The sequence below is a fragment of the Abrus precatorius genome, unplaced genomic scaffold (genome assembly GCF_003935025.1).
Source record: "Abrus precatorius isolate BTA unplaced genomic scaffold, Abrus_2018 Scaffold8, whole genome shotgun sequence".
Lineage (NCBI taxonomy): Eukaryota > Viridiplantae > Streptophyta > Magnoliopsida > Fabales > Fabaceae > Abrus > Abrus precatorius.
The window spans coordinates 32287834-32309419 of record NW_020874428.1 but is presented as its reverse complement, the minus strand read 5'-3'; the positions used below and the strand labels follow the sequence as shown (position 1 = coordinate 32309419).

Below are 21586 nucleotides of genomic sequence, written 5' to 3'. Positions count from 1 at the left end.
TCGATGGGACTTTCTTCGTTTTGATTTCTTAATTAATATTTTTTAAGGACCCATGTAAACAATTTTTCATATAATATAATACCACTATTAGATAGATAAATGCAGTTGCATTTTCGCAAGTAAGTTCACACCTTGCAGTATGCTTTTGTTTTTTTTTTTTTGGGTTAGTGCATTGTGCGATCTGAGACTCGCCACGTGTACTCTCTTTAGGTAGAACTTGATTGCCGGGTGTTAATATGCACCCAAGAGTGACACAAAAGTTTTGCTATTCAAAAAGACACGGATCTCTAGACCACAAAAAAGACAATAAAACATTAATATTTTATAATGTAGACTTAAGATAAGGTTTTTTTTAATATTTATCAAGAAAAAGTAAATATAAAATATATGTAAAGTTTGCTTACAGAATAATACTTAATTGAAAAAAAAAAACATTGACAAATTAAGACTCACGCTGATTCTTTTAAGACGTGTAAATTTTACTTAAAATACTTATACAATGAACTCCTATTCATCATTGTAAACAGTGAACACAAGCTGGATGGAGGCCGCCAACTCCCTCCTTCATGAAAAATGAGGTTTAAACGATGTGTAGAATTTGTTTGAAGAAAAATAATTAGTAAAAAAACACACACAAAATTATGAGAGATTAAGCCCCCATTCCAACCCAAGTTACCAACATCAAACTTACGGAAGTAGGAAACAACTTCTGCTAGTCCAACTGAATCAATGCTCCATCAAAAATAGCCACACCGCCCTAGTCGTGAGTTGTGGGATAATGAAAAGGTCGAATAATTTACCTGAAAGTGTAGGTTATAGTTATATTTTTTGTGTGATCTAACCAATAATCTACTTCATTCAAGACTCCTGTAGATAAATGGGAAATGGCACACTACTCTAAAAGGATTTTATTTTTTATAAAAGGACAATGCATAAATTATGCACAATAATTTAATACAAGTAATTCATATGAAAACATGGGGATCTGTTTGTGAACCATTGTTGAGAAGTCATGACTCATGCTCGTGACATGATTAATGATTCCATGGACCCAACTCAAGTACATGCAACGTTAATCCATTTACTAGTTACTAATGCTGCACGAGTAGGTTCAGTATATTGGGCCATAATAGAGCCATTGGCCCATTAACATAGACATTGAAATGTTGATGTTGTTACTTTGTCCAGTTTCCGCAGCTTCACATTGTAAACGGAGCAAGTCAGCTTCCATCTTATTAGGGTTAAAATAAATTATAGATCAAATCATCTATCCAAGCAGCTTCCAGAAAGTCAATGTTAGGTGAAAAAAAATTCACGGCCAATCGGGTTTGTCATAATTTATTTAGTTCACGTTTCTTATTAACAACGTAATTGAACATGAATATAAAAAGACTCTTCCATGATGCGAATGTTACTTGCATGCATGGACATTAAAATGGTAGTTATGAATCCTCCAATTATGCGATTATCTTAGCTGACTGTTTAGAAGTTAAGGTTTAGACGAGTGATTCTGGGGCGGCTAATTGTATTAATAGCCAACAAACACTGTGTTCTGAAGCAATAAGTTTTCCTAGAATTCTCAGTCATTGTTGATTATTGCAATACTTATAGGACTTGTTCTCTTGCTGTTTTTTGGTCTAATATTTGAATTAGGTAACCTTCTAAAACCTACGGATAGACAGAAAGAAACGAAGAAACTTCTCTTGAAACAAACAGGTAGCATTTTTAAGGAAGTAATGAGAAAAACATAAATGTATATGATCCATCCATACATGAAGAATTTAGCCACCACTATATAGTAACGATTAAAACATATTTGTACGTGAGTATATAAAATAAGATAAGGTAAATTTCATAAAAACTTTTAGCCACATATCACATCATCATTATTTTTTCTTCTGCTTCTCTATTTCCCCTCTCCCCCCACCCCCCCCATCATCCACTATCTGTTCTGTCAATTATTTGTGACAAACATTTTGATATATGATATGCCCCCTTTGCATGTACAAGTGGACATATGCATGCCAGCCTAGTAGAGGGTTTGAAAGCAACTAAATCGACTCAACAGCAATTATTGCCTCCTTTCCATCTCATTTTTCTTTTGTGATGGGCCCCATTTCCTCTGTCGGATTCATATCCAACTCCAATTATGCATGCCATTCACGTAATCTTATTTTGGCTTTTAGGCCTAAGCATAGTTTGAAGATTGTTTTCTTGGCACACAAGAGTAAAAGAAAATACACGTAGATGGAAATGGAATAGCAAAATCTAATCGTAATTTTTGTTGTAATTAAGCGTGGACAGGATCGTGTAGTGGGAGACAAGTTGCTCCGATTCGGATGACCAAAAACAATTTCGCTGCCGACGGGTCAACTACCTTGACGGCTGAGCACAGAAACCGGTCAACCAAAATATTACTATAAAACACTTTGTTAGGAATATACTGAGTTTTTTTTTCCCCATAAAGTTGATGTTTTTTTCTTCTTCTTAAATTAGGTTTTCTGAGTGAAAAAGTGCTAATAATATTTTTTAAGACAAATTTTCATATAATTTTTTATGATTTATTTACTTTTTGAAAAAAAATTAAACCATTTATTTTGTATATTGATCATTTTCTAAAAAGTACCTTGACAAAGTTTTGTCCAAATATTTTTAACCAAAACATTACTTTACTAGTTATAATTAATATTTTTACTTTTTTTTATCACTTTTTTTTTTATATATAAATGATAATTTTAGCACTAGTTTCACCTATCATCAATCAATTTGATATTTTACATTAATCTAAATTTTATTAGAAGAATAATAACAAGTGCCCTGTGAGTTCTAATTGTGAAATTAGTTAAAAGTTGTGAATTTTTTATAAATATATAAGTAACTTATATAAGTAAAATTATTTGGTAAATTAACTGTGCAATTAGTTTATTTGTGTTAAATAATTTAAAAGATATGTAATGTTATATTAATATAATATTAAAATTAATTATAATTTATTTTATTAATTTATAATTAATTAAATAATGATATATAAAAATAGGAATATGATTTATTAACACTAAGTATAAGTCTAAAAGATTTACACTAAATTTCAATTAAACAAATTAATAATTTAACGGTTAAAAAGTTATCTCTTTCTATGCGCTTGTATTTTATTGTTTTGGTTAAATAATAGATAACTTTTCAACCGTTAGATTATTGATTTATACGAATAGAATTTTGTGTAAGTTTACAAAAATTTATACCCAGTATCAATGGATCTTAACCCATAAAAAGAATATTATATATATATATATATATATATATATATATATATATAAAGAATAACCTTCTTATACTAATATAAGCTTAAAAATTCTTATATCTAATTTGAGATTTTTATTTAACTTAAATCTAACAGTCAGTGAAGTAATAAATTATATCCTGTTAGATTTAAGTTAAATAAAAGACTTAGATTGGGTATAAAAGTTTTTACTTCTACCGATGTAAAAATATCATATATATATATATATATATATATATATTTGGACATGAAATATTTTAAGTCATATATTTATTTCTTAATATAAAATACATTTAGATTGAAAAAACAATGAAACATGTAAAAGACTGAGAATAAAATAGTTGAGACTTGAGACTTAAAAGCATGTAATGGCAATCTTTGTGTGTTGAGCTATAAAATGTGTGAAGCTATCACAGTAGTTAACAAGAAAGACGATTTGAGAGAAATGAAATTGGCTGGACAATTAAACATACAAAACTGATTCATTCCATGAATCTTTTGAACTTTTCAATGTCAACAAATGGATCATTCCACTCCTTTAATTTCACAATAAGATAAGATATTTTAAACCTTTTGCACGTAGTGCTTCCCATAACTAAGATGCCTATGAATACTTGAACTTAAATTGGGTTGGTAGCGGTAGTCTGGTACAGAATTTAGTTAGAAAAAAAGAACTAATTAATTTTGTTTTCATCTTTTCATTCGATGCACGTATGGTTAAGAGATTTTATCTTTTTTAATTATTATTAGTTACTTAAAAGAATATAAATATTAAATATTTTATATTCATTTTTATTAAAAATTATGCACCTAATACATATTGTAAAAAGACTGTTCTACCTTTGTTAGGAGAAAACAAATTATCTACCCTCTTATAAATTCATCGAAATATTAATTATACATTTATATATATCCTTATATTTGTCAGTTATTTTGAATAGATGTGGTTAATGAATACAAATTGTTGGACATGAAGGAAGGGCGGCTACTGAGAGAAGTTGACACATACAGAAAATGATTAAAATTGAAGTATTTTAACAATAATGTTGATAATAAATTATTTCGTAGTGTGAAACAAATAATGAAAAGTCAAAATTTTGTCTAAAATAAAAGAGTTGTTGGTATTATGTTTACGGTTTCTATGTCATAACCAAGAAGTCAAACATGAGATTGAGGTTACAAGTTGTGCACGGATGAAAATATTGACGATCTTTTTTACCTTTCAAAATACGAGGCATTGACTTCAACAATCTATATATCTCTCTAAACTCAAAGATTTTGAAACATGACCATGGACTACCACCAATCTACAATAATAATTATTATTATCATTATCAAATTCTGTAACTCTAAAAAATTAATTCTTACTTTTATATTGGCTTGATCTACCTCGTTTTAATAAATTTAAACACTTACCTTATAAGTAGAACTAGTTAATATTATGTGTAATATATATAGATATATATATAACCATATTTTTAGAAATTATTTTTTTAAAAAATTATATTTGTTGAATTATGACTTACACTTCTAAAAATATATTTTTAAAATTAAAGTTTTACACTTTTAAAAATTAATTTTCAGGTGTGTAGAATCTTAATTCTAAAATTTTATTTTAAAATTAGTTCATAATTATGAAAATTAGTCTTCAGAAATATAAAAATTTAATCCTATAAATTAATATTTGAAAGTGTAAAATTTCAAAATTAAAAATTAATTTTTTGAACGTGTAAAATCTTAATTCTGAAAATTTAATTTTGAATGTGTAAAATCATAATTTTGTCAACTTATTTTCAGAAAAAATTAATAATTCCAGAAATTAATTTTTAAAATTATGAAAAACCGATGTCTTTAAGAATGTATTATTAAGATCATTCATCGACTGCATGTGTGATAAAAGTAAAGGATTTACAATCATAAGCATGAGATAACGTGTTAAAATCTAACATCAATTGTACAAATAACAAGATAAATTTTTTTAATATATCTTAATTTTTATGTTTACAAAACTTTATAATTATTGTAAAATGCTTTCATTTTATTAAAAACAATAAATGTGTCTATTTTTCTTTGATATTTATTTTATAAAGTAACCTAGAATTATTAAAAATCAGTAAAGGTATATATTATTTTTTATAACTAAAATAGACAACATTTAATCTTAAATGTAAAAGAGTGTTAAGATGGCACAATAATTACAAATATAAAAGAAAAAAAATTAGAAAAGATTTAAATAATCTTCCCTTCTTGAATTTTATAATATTTTATTGTACTGTATATTTTCTGATAAACTTCCTAACATTTTTGAATTAATCTGGTCTGCTGCGAATTCCGAATGCGAATATACGGTGAAAATTTGGCGCCAATTGAAGTTCCAACAAAGAAGAGATCTTGAATTTTGACCATCTTTACTTCGCACACGTGTCTCGCAATCCACGTGAATGGTGCCGATTTCCATACATAGATATCCATTTTTTTAACATAATTTAACATGCATAATAAAAACTAAAAATTAATTTTAGCTTTTAAAAACAATTTTAAATGATTAATAATACTAATATCTCAATACAAAATATCAGTTATAAATTAAGTTAAAATAACTTACTCAATTGATTTATGTGCTTAATAATTTTTAGATATATTCTTATTTCTCATGTTTTATCTTATATAATTTATATTTTTAATATATATTTTTTAAATATTTTAAAAATTAAAGTTGACAAATATTACAACTTTGTATATATAAAGTTAACTTTCTTGCCTTCTCATATTTTAACTTATATATATTTTGCAAATAAATTTATTTGTTTTTTTAAAGTTATTAAGGATGAATAATTTTTAAAGAGATAATATTTTCTTATTATTTTAAATTAATTATATATTATCACTATAAATAATATATAATTTAAAATTAAAAAATTCATCATATTCTTTGACATATACTTAAAAAAATACTAGATTAGAGTAAGGTAGTTTACTTATTGTATTCCAAAGCAGCAAAATAAAGTATTACTATACACATCGATATCCGGAAAACGATAATTTTATTTATTTTTTAAATAAGGAGATCCTGTTAATATTTTATGCATGCTCACTTCATTTCTTTGTTGGGTTGTCATTGTATTATATATTTTGTTGGCTCATATTTTTAATATTGTTTCTTAATTAAAACTATAACTCCATATAAACACAAGTTGATAATATCACTGTAAAGCATTGAAATTTTTTTTAATTTTAATTAAAAATTAATTATACTAACTTGAACTAAATACATAAAAATGATAATTATTTATAAAATAATTGTTATACTTTTTGTATTTATAGTGTAATGAATATGTTATCTTTTAATAAAATACTACTATTTTCAAGTATTTAATAGAATTAATAAAAAATTACTTAAAATTACACTTAAATTTTATACTTTAAAAAAGCACCAAAGTCCAAAGTCGTGGGTAAGTTATAATTCATATTCCCATTAAAGCATGTAGGTAAATGATAGTCAAGTTTGTATGTAAAGCAATCACTGATCAGAATTCGGCAGCTGGAAAAGCGCATAGAAAATAAAAGTGATATGAAAACTACTCTCTTATTAACAGCCAAAATATCACTTCTGCTTCTGCTTGTGGCAATATATTAGTAATGTCTGTGCTGAAGGACACGTTTCACGAGACGCGGATTGTGATTTCAACCCATATCAAGAGCTCGTTGACCATAATAAATGAAACACGAATTGATTATATCACTTTCTTTCATTTTTATAAAATATTGTGAAAATTAGTTGTTAGCTAATTGTAAGATATTTTACAAATATATTACGAATTAACTAATTCGGCAATATATTTTTAAACTTATAAAACTTTGTTATTTTTTGGACAAAAGAGGTGATGAAAATAAGAAAATTAAGGTTGATTTGATTTTAGTTTTCACATCTAAAATATTAAGCGTAAGAATTAGGCGTATGAAATTGAGCATAGATATATTATTATCATAAAAGCAATTCGTGCTTCTTCATGGAAGCTTACTTTCTTTGACCGCCAGCTTTACGTGGTGGTTGTTCTTATTTATGCTCTCAGAAGGAGGAGAAAAGAAATGCAAACACAACCTTTATGAGTGTATAAAGGACTTCGACTTTCACACAGAACTGAAAAGGAGAATTCAAACCTACCATGCTTTGAATTTCTCAAAAACTCGTGGATAAACCCAAAAAAACAAAAAAGAAAACTTTGAAACTTACTTATTCGCCAACCTTTATTTTCCAAATCGAAGGTATGTTGGTAGATTCGTTGTGGAATTCAACGACTGCTCTTTTTTCTCTCATTTTCAAGCTTTTGACACGTTTGAATTTGACAGATACGCACTTACAGTGGAGTTTTTGTCTTCCCCAGAGTCCATATATAAGCAAAGGCAAGCCAGTGTGACATACCCATCTTTATTTGTTTGTTGTTCTAGTTAGATTTCAATTACATCAACAACAATAACATAGTAGAGACATATCTTGAATCTTGATACACCATACAAGAACGGTAAATCATAGCTTTGGATTTTCATATATGTTTCTTTGAAGTTGTTTGATCATTGGTTCATTAATTTTAAAATAGGTATTAGGATATATGTTATTATAATATTATAGCTATATTATGCATTGTGTGCTTCATTTCCTTGATGTGAAGTTGTAACAAATTTTAAGGCTTTTAATTGGGGGTTATGAAACTTTATGTGCAGACTTAAAAATTGAAGTGTGGGGGTTATCTGCTGCTCCATGGGATTATCACTTTCATTACTCCAATCTGCCTGGGAAGAAATTGTTAGACATTGTCTCTTTGATTCCAAAGATTGGACTTTGATTTTGAGGGCATCAAGCTTCAAGAAAAGGGAATCAGAAACTGCTAATGTTTTGCCAAATGGGTCCAACAAGATGAGCAACCGGTTGAGGGATAACAGACCCCAAGATATGATCCTTGAATCGTTTGTTCAAGATAAGGGGAACATGGATTGGGATACTCTTGCAAGCAAAAGTGAATTCAAACATAAACCAGTGCCTGTGCTTTCTCTGCCTGAAAAAGTGGTTTTCGCTTTTCCTCGACCTACTTGTGAGCTTGATGCTGCTGCAACTAAACTTCAAAAAGTGTACAAGAGTTACCGTACGAGAAGAAATCTTGCAGATTGTGCTGTGGTTGTGGAGGAGCTATGGTTAGTCTCAATAAAACGCAAAAATAATTTTAGTAGTGTTATACATATTATTTGCTTAAAAACCTTTTGAGGAAGCTGAGTATGTTATTTAAGCGACGAGTTTTAAACGATGTAGGTGGAAGGCTTTAGACTTTGCTGCTCTCAAACGTAGTTCTATTTCATTCTTTGATGTCCAAAAACCAGAAACCGCTGTGTCAAGGTGGGCAAGAGCAAGGACAAGAGCAGCTAAGGTAATTCTCATAATTTCAGTTGTTTAACTTTAGTCATTGTCTGGTTAATGTTATTTTATTTGGAATAATTTCTTTGGGGTCTACGAGTTGGTGCCAAGTGCTAACTACTAGGAGTTTTTTATACAGGTTGGCAAAGGTTTGTCCAAAGATGACAAGGCACAAAAGCTAGCTCTACAACATTGGCTTGAAGCTGTAAGTCCTTGAATCCGAACCATTCTTGGCTATTGTTCTTGGAAACGGAGTGCACTTTTTAGTTTCTGGTGTCAAGTGTTAACAGTGTCAATTCCTTTTTTTTTGCTGTATAGATTGACCCACGTCATCGCTATGGACACAATTTGCACATATACTATGACATTTGGTTCGAAAGCCAAAGCACTCAACCGTTTTTCTATTGGTAAACTCTTGTTCCAAGATATCTATTTATTTAGACTAAAGTTATAATGAAGATGGTAAAAACTAGCTAAGGTTCTGAATTGTGGTCTAACTTTTTCGTTTTATAATGATATGTAGGTTGGATGTTGGGGACGGTAAGGAAATAAATCTTGAGAAATGCCCAAGAAGCACTCTACAACGCCAATGCATTGAATATCTTGGACCGGTAAGTTATCTTTGAACAATCCCACGTTTGGTTTCACGAAAATGCTTGAGCTTATCTTGTGTAACACTGTTCATCTTTGTTGTTACCATTGCAGAAAGAAAGGGAAGAATATGAAGTAATAGTTGAAAATGGAAAGCTTGTTTACAGACAAAATGGTAGTTTTGTAGAGACTGATGAGAAATCCAAATGGATATTTGTTCTTAGCACCACAAGGGCCTTGTATGTGGGGCGAAAGCAAAAGGGTACATTTCAGCACTCAAGCTTTCTAGCTGGGGGTGCAACCACAGCAGCTGGCAGATTAGTGGCCCATCAAGGTGCCCTTAAGGTATCAATTTAAGACAGCATTTCACATCATCATGCTCAATAATAATTATTATTATTATTATGCTCAATTTTATTTTAAGAAGCAAACTTGCTAAGTAAATGTTGTCACATACACAAACAATGCAGGCTATTTGGCCATATAGTGGTCACTACCACCCAACAGAAGAGAACTTCAAAGAATTCATAAGCTTTCTTGAGGAGCACAAAGTAGACCTCACCGATGTAAAGGTATAGGTTTAGTCCTGAGAATATTACAATTTACACATGCCACCCACTTAATAAAACAAATTATAGACACCTTATGGTTGTTTGTTTTGCTTGTTTCCCGCAGAGATTTGCTATAGATGATGATGCTCCTTCGCTTGTTGGGACTACTTCATTTATTGCCACTGATGAATCACAACAAACCATGGGTCCTATTCTAACATCTAACTCAACTGCAATCAATGACAATGATAGCAACGTGGCAACAATGCATAAAAACGATGACAATGATGCGGCGTTATTTAACGTGTCTAAGAGGTTGTCTTGCAAGTGGTCCACTGGGGCAGGACCTCGTATTGGGTGTGTCCGTGACTATCCTGGACACTTGCAATCCAGGGCATTGGAGCAAGTCAATTTGTCTCCAAGGTCCACTTCTTCAAGAGTAACAAACTATGGCCCAATCCCCTCTCCCAGGCCCAGCCCAAAAGTTAGGATGTCCCCTAGGCTTGCATACATGGGATTGCCCAGTCCAAGAAACCCAATTCCAACTGCGAGTTAAAGGATGCACAATCATTAGTTAGGACCTTTCGTTGACCAAAAATTGGTCATCTCTGCTATGGTGAAAGAAGAGGGCACTTTCTTGCGGCGGCAACTAGTACATCATGAGATTATAATTCATAGGACTAACCAAAACTCTTGTATCTTTGTTTGAATTCAAAATTCATTTATTTCTTCATTTTTCAGGAATTTGGATTTAGCACATTGGATCCTTCCACTTTTCTGCCTCTTTCGTTTTTGGGAAGGCAGAAAAAGATTCAATTGATTTTTTACTGTACGCTTAGTTCACATTATATATAAAGCAGTATAAACTCATTTATTGCCTTTTAGCTTGTTTGTTTTTCTTTTTGGGTTTTGCTTTTGTTGAAGTCACGCTTCTTTCTTTTAAGCCTTGTATGAAATTTCTAATTTTGAAACTTAAACGGAAAGAGCACAGTGGAATGAAAAAGGATCAGATGAAAAGAATATCTTGTGTGTTCCGACATTACGACAATCGGTGATATCGGATATAAATTATAGTTCTAAATATAATAATGTATTTTATTATGAAAACAAATTAATCTATACGTGGATTAAATGTGCTAATCCATTAGCGCGAGTCTGTGTACTCCACTATGGTCAGGGTTACCGCGTATTAGTGTTCATAGTTATTTGGACGGTTGTTGTTTGATACTTTAATTATACTGTTAATGTTATACGATTAATATTTAGATTTTAAGTTACATGACACGAGTTATTCTAATTAGTCAGATCAAATACCTCGTAATCCAATGTTTAATTGTGAATGGGTCAATTTTGATTGATTCATTGAGTTGTTCAACATAGTTTGATGTATTTAAAAATAAAAATTTTAAAAAGGCTAAGCGTGTTACCCGAAGAAATGCTAATCGTGGGTAATATATGAGAAGTAATTCTTGTATGAGCACGTGTTAAACACTTTATTCTTAGGTACAACTAACGATAAATTTAAAGTTCATTTTAAATTAAAAATGATGTGGAAAAAGTATTCAACGTGGAATCTCTCTCTCTATCTCTCTCTCTCTCTCTCTCTCTCTCTCTCTCTATATATATATATATATATATATATATATATATAATTTGTCTTTTTTTTTTTATAATTTACAAAACTCAATAAATTGATTATTAGTTGAATGCATTTTCTTACGCGACTATACTCATGTAATAAGAAATAATTGCAGGAGAGAGGTAAAAATAAATGACTTGTTAGAGTCATAAATAATGAAACCATGACAGTAATGTTAAAAAACTAAGAATTATGAAAAATGCAAATGAAATATTTATCAGGTTCTCAGAGATGGAAAATTATGAAGAAAAAACGAGAGAAGTACTGATTTTTTATAATCGTAATTAGCAAACAGTGAAAATAAATAATAATAATAAAATAAAACAAAAGGAATGTAAATAGTATATATATATATATATATATATATATATATGCGTGGTTTGAAAAAAAAAAGAAAAAGAAAAGAGAAACAATTTGAATATTTGTTAACGTTATTTATTTTTTGTTTAAAATGATCTGTAAATTTATTATTAATTGTTTACGTGAATTGTCAGTCTGGATATGTGCTCGCATGAGAATTACTCGCATGAAATGCTGTAATGACAGCATTTTTCTTCTATTAAAAAAAAAAGATTACGAATTCTTCTTTAGTTGTGTTGCCAGTTGTTTTATTTAAATTATATAAAACCAATTTTTTTAAAATATATATTTAGACGAACATTTTTTGAACATAATATTATTTTACCAGAATTTTTTAATACAATTTAAATTTTTAAAATTCTCAATATCTTAACTTGAAATTACAATAACACATGCTAATTCTATATCAAAACTAGTTAAAAGATAACTTAAAAAACAGTGTATTTATATTAATATTTACTCAAGATAATTTTTGAAAAATAAAGTCCATCATCACACTAAGACATATGGTTTTAGTAAATAAATAAGACGATGTTAATTTTATACAAGTATTTTGCACTAAAACAACTCGTATTATTAAGGATTTTATTTATTTATTAAAAATATTATTTTACGATATTTATCCAATAATTAATTTCTAAGAGTACAATCAAACATCAAAATTGAAAAACCATTATATCCATCTATATTTTTATGAGAAATTAAAGTTAAAATCACTTCAAAGAAGACACGGTGTATTGTGTATCATTTTATTAGAATTTTCTCTCTGTTTTTCTTATTAATCTTAAAGTGATATAATACGATAAGGGGAAAATGATTGAGTTACGCGCGATTGGGTCACGTGTGAATTACGGTGAATGATGGTAGTGGATGATGGATAAGTCACGTGACGGAGGGTCCCAGTGGGGAAGAGGGTGTGTGTCCCCACCTACATCGAAGGAAGTTGTGCCACGCGTAAAGAACACGCGTGGACATGCTTTCGGAGCCAAAAAATAACCGACGGTTGCTGCTTCCATTGCATTCCCATAATGTAAGAGAGAGAAACAGAAACACAAACACCGCACCACACCGTATCATATCCATTCCATATCACTCCTTACGCTTTCTTTTCTTTTCTTCCAAATTCTCTTTCTTTTAACCTAACCCTACAATTATCACCCTCTCAACACACCATTAACACAAACACAATTTCCTCTCACCCTAGATCTCTTCCCTCTTCCATTTTCCATATTACTCCGTTATGTCTCGTTTCGATTCATCAATTACGGTTATGTATGGCATTTAGTGGTTTCCCTTTTTTGAATTAGGGCTTCGGTTAGCTTAGACTTCATCGTCTTGAATGGAACCTCGTGTTGGGAATAAGTTTCGCCTGGGTCGGAAGATCGGCAGCGGCTCCTTTGGGGAGATCTATTTAGGTTTCTTTCTTTTTCCTTCGGTGATTTTTGTCCACTTTTTCGTAATTTCTCTCTGTTTTGATGATTTCTTTTTCTGGTTTGTGCAGGTACTAATATTCAAACTAATGAAGAGGTCGCAATTAAGCTTGTAAGTCTTCTTAATCAATTGGGTTTTGGATTTGTTCCATTTTCAGTAATTTTTTATTAATTTTTTAAAACATGCGTTGCCTTCGTTCGTTTCTCTGAAGTCTGGAATAGACGACAAATTGTGAGTTTTGCATATGCCTGCTAATTTCTGCTATGAATCAATCTGAATTATGAAATTGCTGTCTTGGAAAGATGGTTTCCTGCGCATGTGGTTGTGAAATTTGGTTCTGAGTTGTAGTTTTATCCGGCATTCTTAATGACCTCGTTGTATACTTGCATTCTAGATGTCTAGCATCTTCATCGAGCTTATTCCTGATTCCTTATTTCTTGGAGGGTGACATAGTGCTCTTAGAGGATGCATGTGAAAGACATTTGGCCGTTTAGAAAGCATTTTACTTAGAGCTTTGAAGAGACCCTAGGCTGGAAACAAAATTGTATATATAATATTAGAGTGAGGTTGTGATAGGCAATTGTTTAGCCAGCACAAAACTTTGTGAAATTGTATCACATGGATAGGTGAAATAATTATGCTAAGAATAGGTTGTATCCAATAATTACTATGCTCTGTGGATCGAGTACAATGTTAGATGAGCTAGAGCTGCTAGATTGATGGATATATGTACTTTAAAAGTACTAACATTTTCTTCAGCTACATATTTGCTTTTCCCTGCCTCTTCAAGTTTGCTGCACTATTTTGAAGGTTTTGGGTTGGGGATTGGATTGGAAACAGTGGCATACTAATATGGCTTAAAATTATGTCGTGGGAATTTTCTTTTGATAAGTTGTTAAATCAGTGTTTCAACTTGAGCTTCTAGTTTTGGAATTTGCATTTTCTTGAGTAGCCACTAAATTATTGCATTAGAGATGATTTACTTGTTCTTCCTTTCTGTTCCTTGCTGTGCTTTTAAATTAGGAAAATGTCAAGACAAAGCATCCTCAATTACTGTACGAGTCCAAGTTGTACAGAATTCTCCAGGGAGGAAGTAATGACCGTTCTTATATGAATTGCTTTATCTTTCTTTTGTTTGCACTTCCTGCAAGGAGGGCAGGAGTGCCTTCCCCCTGTAAATCTATCTCATTTATAATTTATGTTTAGTTGTAACTCAAGTCTGGTTATGGCAGCTGGAATTCCAAATGTCAGATGGTTTGGAGTGGAGGGAGATTACAATGTTTTAGTGATGGACCTGCTTGGGCCGAGTCTTGAAGATCTATTTAACTTCTGTAGTAGAAAGCTATCACTAAAGACTGTTCTCATGCTTGCTGATCAAATGGTAGGCCTTGGTAAACTTTGTAAACTTTCTGCATGCAAACATTTTCCCTTTTTTTTCTGTTTTTAAATTTTAAAATTTCTTTTAATGTTTTATCCCAGATCAACCGTGTTGAGTTCATTCATTCTAAGTCATTTTTACATCGGGATATCAAACCAGATAATTTTCTGATGGGGTTAGGAAGGCGTGCAAACCAGGTGGCCAATCTTGTTAAAATGCTGACTTTTGGATATATTGTATGTTCCTGTATGGAGGTATTTAGTGCAATGATGTGCAATGTAGGTTTATGCTATTGATTTTGGATTGGCTAAGAAATACAGAGATAGTTCAACCCATCAACACATTCCATACAGGTACGAAGGTTTAGTTGTTTTGCAATATATGTGCTACTTACCTAATTTGAATTACATTTATCCCATAGTAATTGTAACTTGTTGAATTATCATGCACTGAACAAGCTTCCAAAGGAAAAATTAAGATTAGGCAGGTTATGTTAGTATGAGTTTAATGAGAATATAATATCAAAGAAATTATAGGTTTGATACCAAAGTGTTGGTGCCGGAAATTTTCTTAAAACAATGGAGGTTAAGTCCTTACAACAACAACAACTAAGTCTTATTCTGCTAGGTGAGGTTGGCTACATAAATTACATGGCGGCATGAGCTTGGTCAAAACCCAAATTTAAGAAGTTGACTCCTTACAAGATTATAAAAATATAATCTCAGAAAAAGAAAGAAAATACCTGTGGAATTATGCAGAGAATAGGACTCCACCACAACACCAATACCCCAGCCAAGTTTCAATAATTGCCTCCCTCTTTCTCCTTCTGGCTTCACCTTCTTCTAGATCTGTTTGCACCCTCTGCATGAAATATTCTACAATTTCCTTTAAATGTCCACTCCCAACATTACCATAACTAAAACCCATCATTTGGTTGCACCTTTTTTGTTATATTTGCCCCACATCACAAGCGTGTTCTACATCTTCTTGAGTTTTAGTCTTCTAGAGTATTTTAGTTAAGGCATTGGTCTATCAGCATATCTTCTGGTGGTATTCATAGCACAATAGATATACCAATGATCTAAATGTTGCTGCTGTATTTCTGTGCATTCACTCTTGTATGACAAAAGCTCTGAAAGTTTTAACAATATTCTCGTTAAGCCACCTGAAGACACAATTCTGAATTTGCTTTTAAGTAGATTATGATATCAATATATCATAGATTATGACAAAAGCTCTTACATATACAAGATTTATGTCATTTGGGCATTTGAGACTCAGAAGTCATGTGTAAGGAGACACTTGTTGTGCAAAAGAATACTTTGTTGAGGTCTTGTCATAGATTATCCTAATACATTTGTGTAAAGAGAAATTCCATGCATTCTGAAATTATGGTCCTGACCTTGAATGAAAATCCTGTCTTTACACTTTCTTTTATAGTTTTATTCTAGTTTCTAGGCCCAAGTTATGATTTCTATTAATAATATCTCATATTTCAACAAATGTTTTAAAATGGTAGATTGCTGCTGCTCGGCTATCAATTTATCTTGCAATATGTGTAATCTATTCAATCATTAATACTGCAGGGAAAATAAGAATTTGACTGGAACTGCAAGATATGCTAGCATGAATACTCACCTTGGCATTGGTATGTGTTATTTCATGATTCTTTACTGACATTTGTATAATGAATGGTTATTTTTTGTTATCTAATAGATGCATGTTCCTACTTCTCTGTTGATTGATGCTTAGAGCAAAGCCGGAGAGATGATCTAGAGTCACTTGGTTATGTTTTAATGTACTTCCTAAGAGGAAGGTGATTATTTCTACCTACCCTACTTTGGTGTCTGCAACTACTGTATACTTTTTCTGATTTTCTTTGTCTTCGTAGTCTTCCTTGGCAGGGACTTAAAGCAGGAACAAAGAAACAGAAATATGAGAAAATCAGTGAGAAAAAGGTTTCTACCTCAATTGAAGTAAGTGAAATTATGAATCCTTTTTCTATCCATATACCATGTGCTCTTTTTCATACATTACACTGAGAATATATTGCTTATTCCAGGCCTTGTGTCGAGGTTATCCATCAGAATTTGCATCTTACTTCCATTACTGCCGCTCATTAAGGTTTGATGATAAGCCAGATTATGCTTACCTCAAAAGGATATTTCGTGACCTGTTCATTCGCGAAGGTTTGAAATTATTCTCATTTAGAAGGGACCCCTTTTGCCTCACTTCTTATGTTAATCTTTTATTTACTACCTTCTGATATTAGGACCGTGCTTTGAAATTGCTTTTCCTATTAAATTGGCATTTTGAACAGGATTCCAGTTTGATTATGTGTTTGACTGGACCATTTTGAAGTATCAGCAATCACAGCTAGCCACTCCCCCAGCACGGGCTATTGTAAGTTTTTTCTTTTTATTTCCCCTTTTGAGATCAGCTTATCACTGCTGAAGGATGGGACTCAGAGGCTTGCTTTTATTTAGGGCCCTAGTGCTGGAACCAGTTCTGGAATGCCACCAGCTGTTACTAGTGCTGATAGACCTACAGGTAGTTTATTCAAGTTCTCTTGTAGTGTGATAGGCCTTTATATTTTATATGTATGTACCTTTATCACATTGTTGTTCAGTAAAGCTTTTTCTAAAGTGTATGATTTTCTTTATATTCATGTAACCTCAATTTTCTAGCATACTCTGATGTGATCAATCTTTTCTTTCTGATATTTTCTTAATTTAAATAATATTATTTTCATTCTTTCTAGAGAAATTGAATGAATTTTAGCTACCTTGTATATCCCATTATTGCTTTGTTATTTACCTTCAGTTTGTTTTTCAAACTACCAATTGATATAGGTTTTGCAAAAGCACATCTCTTGGAATTTTTTACCTAAGTTTAAATGGTATCTTGTTAGTTATTGATCTGCCTGGTGTTTTTCTGTTTCCTATCTCAGGAGGGGAAGAAGGACGACCTCCTGCTTTGGTTTCAGTGGATTCCTCAAGGCGCAGAATGTCAGGGCCCATTTTAAATACTGTAAGTTTCTCAAAGCAGAAAAATTTAGTCACCAACAACTCTGTTATTAAGGATGTTGTTCTGAGTTCTTTAGAAGGCATGGTTGCGTGGTTCTTTATACAAAATCAGATCATTGTTATGGATCTGTTAACTGATTCTGATTCTGAATGTGATGTGATGTGATGCGATGGTATGTGAAATCAAAATTAGCTTTGCATTCAAACTCAATAAATGCCTCATCTGTGATCATGCAGTTATCAAGTGCCAATGTTTTGGGTCAGTCAAGTGGATCATCAAGGCGGGTTGCTGTTTCTAGTAGCCGTGATGCATTTGTTGGTGCTGAGTCAGATGTTCGTACTCGTGCTGCTGAGGCTAGCCCTGGAGCAGCACACAGAGGTTTGAGTGGACAAAGAAGTTCACCAATTGGATCTTCTGATCCCAAGAGAGTAGTTTCATCTGCAAGAAATGCTTCTCATGTAAAAAATTATGACACTGCACTTAGGGGCATGGAGGGCTTGCAGTTAGAGAATGATGAGAGGGCTCATTATTAATTTCTCACCTTCTCACCTAGTGAATTTGTGAGTTGATAGGCACTCAAAGTTGCTTATGTTACTGAGTTGAGCTGTGAGGAAATTTGGATCTGAACATGAAATTCTGGGTTTGTATTCTTAACTCATCTGCTCAAACCGATGAAGCTGAGAAGCTGAAATAATTTGAGTTTAAACCAGGGATTGTGCTTGCTGTAAAGCTCAGGTTTAATTGGCACTCTTCGCCTCTGGCTGGAACTCCTATGTTTTATAAGATCTTTTCCTGTGAGTTATTATATTGGTTTACCAGACGTTTACAGTTTCACGTGGACCGTAAATGTCAAAACTATCAAATACCAGCAAAAATGTAATTAGTCATTGTACTCTTGTTGGATAAGCTTCCCTTAGTTTCCACGGTGTAAGTGTCTGGAAATTATTTTGGTATTAGGAATTTGGAATGTTCAACCTTGTGAGTTCCCTATCAAAGCTGAAATCAACAGTATCTCTAGTTTTTCCTTGTTATACGTCACAATAAACTTGTTTGCATTTTATTTCGATCTTTGAAAATGTTTTCATTAAATTGGGTTGATCGTAGTCCCATTCATTTGTGGTAGTTTTTGTACTTATATTTGCTCGTTGATGGAACAAGACGTGCTTAGCCTATTAATTTTCTTTGTTTATGCATTTTTGTCCGTCTGAATTTAATACCCGAATTAAAATCTGATCAAACGTAGTTAGTTAGTAAGATGTTACTCATTTGCAGTGGGACAACGTTTATCTGCATTACTTGGTCATCTAGCGATTCTTTAGATTTGGTGAAGAAAATTATATGTATATAATGTTGATTTACTTGCAATTTGTCTGTTATTTGGTAACGTAGACGCAAGCGTTTAAGAATTCATGGTCCTTGCTGTATTGGCGCTAGCCAATTGAATTTCGCTATGCGTATGCTTAACCCATAACTTGTATCCATCCATTGACCTGTAATTAAAATATGATTTTTGTAAACTAACTGGCATTTTCATTTTTCAAACATGTTAATTGCTGTGTCATAAACTTCAACCGCTTCCTTTTGACTTTGGAGTCGATATTCTCAACCACAACTAAAAAGGGTTGTCATAAAATCACTTGAATTGGTCATGTAGAAATGGGGGTCGGCAATTTTTCTAAAAGCACAGAACCATTCTAAACTAACTGTTTATCTCATGGCGCAAAATACATAGTACTTGAAACTCCTGCGACTCGTCACTCAAAACAGTATAGTTTTGGATAATAATCGCAAAGGATTGTCAAGAATTCATATACACGTTGAAATAATTATCAGAAAGACAATAACCTAACAACGCAAGGCGTTATAATAGTATTTGCCATGTATGTAATGCAATCTAGAACATGCAATTCTTAAAACCCAACGCAGCTAGCAAACTTGGCAAATCATGTCACCCAGATATGGGTAATTTCTCAAGAAAATAAATATACACACGAAATACTTTTGCTTAAATTATCAAACTTGGAAGAATCATTTGAGTATGGAAAATTCCTTGTTCCTGAAAAACTGCAACATAAGACTCCATTAGGCATAAAAATCACTTCAATGCCAAATCATAATCATCTGCCAAAATTTGCCTCTAGGCTGTAGTGATCTAAAGGGTTGTCAGCAACATGTTACTCCAAATACAATTGCTCCCTCAATGCATCATTTCAACCAACAGTGACTCGAATTTCTTTCCCTATACTTAAGACATCTTGGAGACGTCTTAACAAAATGTTAGCTCATAGAGCAGCATGCAGCATCCAAACGTTTCTTCCTAACCCGTATCATTCTTATCATGCAGAAAAGGAAAAAAGGATGTCCTTTGCGGACAGCGAAACTCGAGCAATTCTAAAGGAAAATTACATCAAAGAGGCTTCCCCGCCTTCCACTTCAAAAGTTTATCAATTTTTGGATTACAGAATCTAGATAATGCAAAGATAACTGGGGGAAGAGTGGAATCGATTAAAGTAATGAGTATTGAACATGCATGCACTAGTTCCTGTCCAAATTACTAATACAAAAGTCAGTATAGAACTAGAAGGAAGTGAATCACCAGGGTTAGAAAAGTAAGTTGCAACAATATATTTGGACGAGGAAGCAAGCAAAGGTGATTACACTTTACAGAAACCAAAATGAGCACATGAATCACGATTTCTCTTCCATATTACATTCTTTATGGGTACTTCCAGCAACGGAAATAAACACTAACCGGCAAATAAACAAAGGCAAATAATTATTCTTATATATATATATATATAAGACACTCAGCTGAATGATGCTGATTTTAATAAGAGATTCAAGAACAGTAGCCGCCTCCAAGAAGAAGCTAAAAAATAGTTAATTACCAGCCGTAGACAACTCTATTGCACTTGTCCTTGAGCCACCTAAAACTCTTCCTCAGAGACCCTTTTAGCTTACCTTCAACAGCATAAACCTTGTAACTAGCAACCCTCTTTTTCCTTTGCAACTCAGGATCACTAAAGCTCCAGCTTTTTGAGGTGGAACCATTTGTGGACTTTCCTTTCTTGAACTTTGCATCATTTCCTATATGGGTTTGTGTTGGGTGGACAGAGGAAGCATAGGACGCACTGTAGCAACGGAGATCTTGCATGCCATGGACACCACCACCTCCACCTCCACCTCCAGTGTAGGTTTCAATCTGCATCCTTCCATCACCGTACGATTTGGATCTGAAGTCTTCCATTTTTGCAAGTGGGAACACCCCCACCCACCCTCTTCTCAAGACTGAAGCTTTTTACAAAAGGTGTGTTTTCTTTTTCTCGTGTAGCTAACAGCTTACCATGTTTTTCACCGATGAATATCTCATTTTCTTAATCGACAATGTGACTGTGTCTGTTTTGGAGGGGCGCTGACTACAATGCTTTTGCGTCGGTGGTAATTATTTTTACGAATAAAATAATGGGTTTTATTGAGCGTGGAGGAAGATACCAATCAAACTGGGCCACGCAACATGTGCACGTGACATGCACGCCGTCGTTAAATTGGACCCTTGGGTCCTCCGATTTGGATCATGTGCTCTTGCTTCTGCTAGTTGATTGGATAGCCCCTTTCGTTTCAGAAAAAATAAATTTATATAAATGAGAGAAAAATAGATGATGATAATATGATAAAAGGTGAAAAGAAAAAATATATTGTATGTTACCATGAAGTTTTATTGTATGAATATCGTGTTATTATTTAAGATTTAATAAGGTATCATTACTTCTCAGTTTATGGCTCGACCTCTCTAACACCTTATAGCTGATCAAATAATCACTAACCGGGCAGTAAAACTTCACTTTGTCTCTCTCTGTTTTAAGTTTTTGCCTGTGTTGTACTTATTCAGGAGTTTATTATTAATATTTTTATAGTTAACCTT

At 32.3% G+C, this 21586-nt stretch overlaps 3 protein-coding genes across 7 annotated transcripts; 2 read left to right on the top strand and 1 right to left on the bottom strand.

Moving 5' to 3' along the window:
* The first annotated feature begins 7246 nt into the window (after nt 1–7246).
* Nucleotides 7247–10710, top strand: LOC113848244 (IQ domain-containing protein IQM1-like). Its single transcript, XM_027477673.1, has 10 exons — nt 7247–7546; nt 7631–7684; nt 8003–8470; nt 8586–8700; nt 8827–8892; nt 9006–9094; nt 9211–9298; nt 9393–9623; nt 9749–9850; nt 9954–10710. The coding sequence occupies exons 3-10, from the start codon at nt 8040–8042 to the stop codon at nt 10383–10385; spliced, it is 1554 nt and encodes a 517-aa protein (XP_027333474.1). The 5' UTR covers nt 7247–7546; nt 7631–7684; nt 8003–8039; the 3' UTR covers nt 10386–10710.
* Nucleotides 10711–12845: 2135 nt separating this feature from the next.
* Nucleotides 12846–18770, top strand: LOC113848245 (casein kinase 1-like protein 12). Of its 5 annotated transcripts, XM_027477678.1 has the most exons (15): nt 12853–13243; nt 13330–13370; nt 14283–14352; nt 14492–14640; nt 14739–14834; nt 14920–14990; nt 16224–16285; nt 16390–16453; nt 16529–16613; nt 16700–16826; nt 16958–17040; nt 17124–17190; nt 17588–17694; nt 17901–17989; nt 18050–18697. In XM_027477678.1, exons 1-15 carry the CDS (start codon nt 13168–13170, stop codon nt 18195–18197), a joined length of 1335 nt encoding a protein of 444 aa, XP_027333479.1. In that variant the 5' UTR covers nt 12853–13167; the 3' UTR covers nt 18198–18697. The 5 variants fall into 5 exon arrangements, with proteins under 5 accessions (XP_027333477.1, XP_027333479.1, XP_027333476.1 ...); XM_027477676.1 differs by having other exon boundaries at nt 12846–13243; nt 17124–17187; nt 17588–17667; nt 17901–18770; XM_027477675.1 differs by having other exon boundaries at nt 17591–17724; nt 17901–18696.
* A 1504-nt stretch (nt 18771–20274) lies between these two features.
* On the bottom strand, nt 20275–21088 carry LOC113846418. The gene has a single exon (XM_027474664.1). It carries the CDS (start codon nt 20909–20911, stop codon nt 20549–20551), a length of 363 nt encoding a protein of 120 aa, XP_027330465.1. The 5' UTR covers nt 20912–21088; the 3' UTR covers nt 20275–20548.
* Between the last annotated feature and the right edge of the window lie 498 nt (nt 21089–21586).

Coding starts and splice junctions, on each gene's coding strand:
- LOC113846418 (XM_027474664.1), bottom strand. CDS start 20,911: ATGGAAGACTTCAGATCCAAATCGTACGGTGATGGAAGGATGCAGATT.
- LOC113848245 (XM_027477675.1), top strand. CDS start 13,168: ATGGAACCTCGTGTTGGGAATAAGTTTCGCCTGGGTCGGAAGATCGGC. Junction 13,371..14,282: donor AAGAGGTCGCAATTAAGCTT/GTAAGTCTTCTT, acceptor CTTTTAAATTAG/GAAAATGTCAAGACAAAGCA. Junction 14,353..14,491: donor CAGAATTCTCCAGGGAGGAA/GTAATGACCGTT, acceptor TGGTTATGGCAG/CTGGAATTCCAAATGTCAGA.
- LOC113848244 (XM_027477673.1), top strand. CDS start 8,040: ATGGGATTATCACTTTCATTACTCCAATCTGCCTGGGAAGAAATTGTT. Junction 8,701..8,826: donor CAAGGACAAGAGCAGCTAAG/GTAATTCTCATA, acceptor TTTTTTATACAG/GTTGGCAAAGGTTTGTCCAA. Junction 9,851..9,953: donor TAGACCTCACCGATGTAAAG/GTATAGGTTTAG, acceptor TGTTTCCCGCAG/AGATTTGCTATAGATGATGA.